The sequence below is a fragment of the Asparagus officinalis genome, chromosome 5, assembly GCF_001876935.1.
Source record: "Asparagus officinalis chromosome 5, Aspof.V1, whole genome shotgun sequence".
In the NCBI taxonomy this organism is placed as follows: Eukaryota; Viridiplantae; Streptophyta; class Magnoliopsida; order Asparagales; family Asparagaceae; genus Asparagus; species Asparagus officinalis.
Window position 1 is genome coordinate 106194463 of NC_033798.1, and position 5928 is coordinate 106200390.

The 5928-nt window shown below is 34.3% G+C and overlaps 1 protein-coding gene across 1 annotated transcript in view; it reads left to right on the plus strand.

Moving 5' to 3' along the window:
- LOC109840533 (5'-nucleotidase domain-containing protein DDB_G0275467-like) overlaps positions 1 to 5928 on the plus strand; it is a 14698-nt gene that overhangs the window by 7398 nt on the left and 1372 nt on the right. Inside the window, exons 8-11 of the mRNA XM_020409207.1 lie at positions 763 to 857; positions 2923 to 3046; positions 3831 to 3920; positions 5438 to 5482. Of these exons, the coding sequence (XP_020264796.1) occupies positions 763 to 857; positions 2923 to 3046; positions 3831 to 3920; positions 5438 to 5482 (354 nt within the window). The remainder of the gene's footprint in view (positions 1 to 762; positions 858 to 2922; positions 3047 to 3830; positions 3921 to 5437; positions 5483 to 5928) is intronic.

Genomic DNA, 5928 nt, shown 5'->3' on the forward strand with positions numbered 1-5928 from the left:
CATTAATTCTCAAGTAACAAATCATGACTTTTTCAAGTTACCTAAATTTCTTTTATTGGAGACTCAAATCCAACCGAGTACTAGATAAAATCTAATAATTCATATCTCAACTAGCTAATAAAAACAAACCAAATAGGTCTCTAACATAGTCTCGTCTTACCTAAAAGATAAGAATAACATATAAAAAGATAAAAATAAGACTAACTAATAATACAAATCAAATCCAGAGAACTCATGACTGAACTCATGTAATGAAATAGTTTTATGAAAGTGACAAGTTCTTTGTGTTTCTCCATAATCTTTTAATCCATGAGAAGAGAGTAGGTGGCATGCACATGCACACAGACAGAGACACTTCGAATTATAGTAAAGATTTAGTGAAGTGTAACTGAAATAGGAAAGAAGTTAAAGTGAGAATTATTTTGTAATTGTGAGGTTTATTTTTCTGCTTGACATGCACTTTTCACTACATGCCTGGTTCATATATTGTTAGTTGTGTAAAATTATGCTTATAAAGCATATTGTTTGATATTTGTCTTTATATCTAACTTAACTCTTTGCTTCTAGTTCTCCTTAACATAATCAAGCAATCATGCTTGGTGCATCTTTAAATTTTCACACCTTCTTGTTTATCTTGGAGATATCATTTTTTTTCATAATGTTATATTAACATTTTTCTTCTTGAATTGACTAAGTCTGTGCATTGATCTTTATGGTGGTTTTTTCTGAATTCCTTATACCCTGTCACTTTTTTTCCAATAGGAGCATGGTGAGAAAAACTCATGGAGGGAACTCTTTGATGTGGTGATTGCTCGAGCTAATAAACCAAGCTTCTACACTTCTGAACACCCCTTCAGGTTTCTATCTAGAACTTGTGTATTCCTTCCCTGATCTTATGTCTAATGAAATGCAGTGAAAAAAAATTATTATATTTTCTCTTTAAGCCTTTCATGCTGTTTCTCTAAGTCGGACAGAGAGAGTCAGAGATGTAACTCTTTGCAAACTTGATACATTTTTAGAAAGTTTAAATAATAGTCATTTTTCTATGGGAATTAGCACTGTTCATGATCCTTGATTTCTTGTGCTTTTCCCTGGAAATAAAGGACGTGTTGCAGTTTTAGTATCTGTTTTCCGCACTTTAAACAACAAATTTTCCATTTACTAGCAAGTTGGGCCCAGATGAGTTCCCTCAATCCAACCCCTTCAAAATGAAGTTAGCGTTTTCTCCCCTACAAAATTACGATTGTAACTGAATTTGGTTTGTCTCGTGGTTAAGTTGGTCCAGAAATCTGGACCTAAAGCCCACAATGGGATGTCTGATATTCACTCATTAGCCCATGTGCGTTTTGGGAAAGCTTTGTACGCAAATGCAAAATTTTGGGAGGGTTTTCTGGAACTAAAAGGCATTCATTGGGTTCCTCCATTTTTGCGTTTCAGGTTCAGATGCATTGGCCTGATGATGCAAATTAGCTATGATTTGCTAAATAGAGATATATGCATAATCATGTCTGATTTCTCTTTCAAAGTGAAAGTTCAATTTATGCCATTTAAAACTACAAACTTAAATATAATATTGATAAAATTTCATGTAGTGTATGTATCGTATATACAAATTTGCACGTGGCATGTTCATATGCATTGCAAATTTACAATATTAGGTATATGGATAGGCTCGTGGTATAGGTTCGAACGGGTTTTTGAAGAATATCAAAACCTGCCCGTGCTGTACAGAGCTGTTCCTAATATTTCTTAAACTTGTATGCTCAGGTTAGATTTCAGTCAGGTTCAGGTCCGAACCTGACCTGGTGGCCACCCCTAACCCTGTCAAATCCTTAACCTACTCAATTTTCATATCACATGTGCCTTTGCTTCTTCCAATTTTAATCTCCAAATCAAATCTATTTACACACAAGATTTGCCCAATTATGCATCATTCAAGATCAGTTCTGCGACTTCATTTCACTTTATCCGCATATTCACCCTACCCACGAGAATGATCTCAGGCTGACACAACGGGTATGAACAAAATCACAGATTGAGTCGGATGAAGGTTGGTCAGATCCACCAAGGTCATTTGTGTTAAGGGTTGACCTCAGACCTTTGGTTAGCAAAGGAGAACCATCCACCTTACGTGTGGCCAATGTTCCTAATTTGATTAAAGTGCTGTAGGTAATTTCGTTAATCTCAAGATATTAACACTGTTATAAATAACGGTAAATAGTCCCGCAATAGCGGCGCTAATAGCATTAGCGGTCCCTTCCTGCGACGCTATCGTCCGCTACGCTATCGCGCAATAGCGGTGACATATTGCAGAATATGTCTGTTCGCAAAAACGGCCAATAGTGTGTCATAACGGTAAATAGTGAGCGATTGCATTCGAAATTTGCTTTTTGACTGCTATTTAAAAGCGGTTTGAGGTTTATTTTTTTTAAATTAAACTCAACCATTGACCATTGCATTCTACCGTCTCCTGTGATTTTCAACATACTCTCGTCACCTCTCATAGCCTCTGGCACCTACCTTAATACTTCTTCTCACCTCCTTTATCGTGAGCTCCTCTTAGGGCAGTCCTGTCACCGCTAAGCTCTTCTTCTCGAAGACGACGACTTTTTGACTCTTCCAGTCATCTTCGGTATTACGTGATATTTTTACATGTTTATTTCATGTTTAGGATCTCTTTAAATCATCCAATATGTACTTTTAGATTTCTTAGATTTTTCTTTAACTTTTTTTAGTGTTTATACATATCTAAATTAGACCGCTATTTGACTTTGCGCTTTTTACCGATATTTTACCGCAATAGCCCGAAATAGCCTTAGCGATGCCTCACCGCTACGCGACGCTATCCGCTATCGATAACCTTGGATATGAAGTAATATTCCATTTGTATGACTAAACTTTTGCTTTACTGTATTCTTGCAGGTGCTATGACGTTCAGAAGGATACTTTAGCTTTTACTGCAGTTGATAGGTTTCTTCCAAATCAAGTCTATTATCATGGTTGCTTAAAATCATTTTTGGAAATTACAAAGTGGAAGGGACCAGAGGTATTAACTTTGGCTTCTTTGTATGCTTGTTTTTATCTGATGGAAGGGAACTCTTTTCAGGAGGAATTGCCCTTTTAGTTAGGCTTTCTTGTTTATTATATAAACATATGTGCTAATTTTAATCAACATCAACTGTTTGCATGGAGGGCAATATTTTCCTTCCTTGTTACCCAACTGTGCTCATCGATAACTGAAGCATGTTATTGTGTTCTCTATTTTGTTTTCCTATTAGCTGATATCCAGCTGTTGGTTATCCTGGAGACCCTTGACATAGTTGTTTGAATCTTTAAACACTTTCAAAGAACTATTAGAGATAGATATCAAAATTATTTTCTTGATATAGGTGGTTGTAGCCTCACCTAGATCTAGAAAGGAACTGAAAAGATTTAAATCTAAGATATATCTAAAAAGATTTCCCTTTATTGTTAAGGCTACTTACGTATACCAAATAGTTAAAATATACCAACAGATTTTCTAAATATTTAAAATACTGTCTAAAACCCAAATAAAGTTAAATAACAAATCTGGAAGGAAAAAAAAATCTTCTAGAAGTTCTAATCAAATACGATTGTGTAGCTCCATCTCCAACAATTTTTTTTTTTATTCTTTTTCCTAGACCAAATCAATATAGTATCATCACTACATTTGTCTTCAATTTGAACCCTAATGCATCAATTAGATTATTACCATTTAAAGCACAGCTCTTTAGGTTTTTCTCTCCTTTTGTTTTTGATGCGCCTACCCATTCTTGTGAGTTTAACTTTCTTTTATATTATGGATTTAGGTGATCTATTTTGGTGACCATTTGTTTAGTGACCTAAGAGGACCTTCAAAAGCAGGTTGGAGAACTGCAGCTATCATTCATGAACTTGAGGTATATACCTTACCTTCAAATTTTCTTATTAATAATTTTTGAAAGTTAAATGTGTATAAATTCTTTTTACTGGGTTACCCTTGAATATTTGTCAATATGGTGAGTTTTTGTCATGATAAATTGGCTGCTCCTTAGTATATTATCTGTAGAATCAATGTTTATTTCATTTTTCCCTTTCTTGGAACTACCACCTTGTGTTCGACTGGAAATAAATACATTATTTCTTATATGGAAATAAATAATGGGTATGAGGTGGCGGCTCATTTTGCTAAATGAGCTACTAAGAGATAGAGTGGTGAGGTCCATACCTTTTGATGTGACTAGCAAGGCGGACCTCACCACACGGCTATCTCTTGATAGCTTATTTAGCAAAATGAGTCGCCACCTCATACTCATTTTTTCCTTCTTATATATTAGGATGAAGTGAGATACTATATATAAACCATTGAAGACTAAATCTCAATGTACATACTGTGTTGGGGCAATCTCTAATGACCAAAGAAGGGTGATCGCTGTGGTGCAACATCCTACATGTAATAAGTACATTTCATAATCATCATCATGGTTGATGCCTTCTAGCATCAAAGTGTGTTTGATTATGGAAATAATTTGAAGTCTAGAAAACTCTTAATAATGATAAACCCTTTTCAAATTGGTGAAGAATTCTGTATCGTGGCAATATCAGAACTTTAGTGACCTGCCATGAAATTTTTAGTGGCTAGTTTGTGTAAAAGATTTTTACCTTCTTAATCATTTTCCATTCTATCTGCATGCATTATGTTAGTATTTAGAAGATATATATATTTCTAGGTCCATATTTCTCCTTATTTTTATATTTTGTATGTTTCCTTCCGTCTTGTACTTTATTAACTCTTATCTATTTTTGTGACAACGTTTGAGCACACAACTGCACATGTGATGTGAATGCAATCATACAGTATATCTTTGTGAATCACATATTAGCTTATAAAAATTGAAAAGAATTAATATTTTAATTTTTATAAAAACTTTTTATAAGAATTAATATTCCTTATAAAAAATCACATGTTATCTTATTTTTATATCCTATAACATGGATGAAAAGAATTCTGTTATGTTTCCATAAGACTTGCGGAAATATCCAATTCGGTATACAACTATAACAGGATTAAGTCGAAAGATGGATATTCATGTGGAAAATTGCCATAGTGCTGATGCAAATTTTTAGGCCTAGAAATGACAGAGGTCATCACAACTCACAGCCAATATAAAAATTGAAACTGGCAATATTCCCTGCAACGCAATTTTGAAAAGCTCTTGCTATCAATATGTTTTTGACAAGCTCTCAATAATTATCAACTTTATTAGATTGATAAATAGTATGAATAATTGCTTTGTTGATTTTATGCATTTTCAGTGCTAGTTAATTTAATTACTTAATATGTATAATTGTTAGTTTCTGTTTATGCATTAATGCATCTAGGGTTCTAGTTTCTGAAAATGCATTTTCTTATGGAATTTTTCCTTCTTTATTGCAGAATGAGATTCATATTCAGAATAATGAGGCCTATCGAATTCAACAGGTAAGGGTTCAACTATGTTTACCTTTATAGTCTAGTTCAGGTTGTCTTATTTGCTTTTTATAGCATAATCAAGTCCTGATTCATAAACAAAGTGTTGGAGCATGTTCAACTAGGGTACGGATTAAAGCTTAGCCGTGTTTGTTCTTCTGGAAAGATAACTAAATACCTTTATACTAAACTGGGTTGCTTCTTAATGAGGAGTGCTCTGCCGAATGTAGAATGATATAAGTGGGTAATGTCATGTTTGCCATAGTATGAATAGTGGCTTAAAAAATATATTCTAGCTGCCATATCATCCTCTGGAAGCCTGATGATGGAGGAGTTATAAAATTTTTGTTCTCTTTGCTCGAGAGATCGAGGGAGAGGGAGAGGGAGAGGAAGGGAGGGAGGGAGGGAGGGAGAGAGAGAGAGAGGGAGATTCCACTGGAATATTATATGCAGTTATA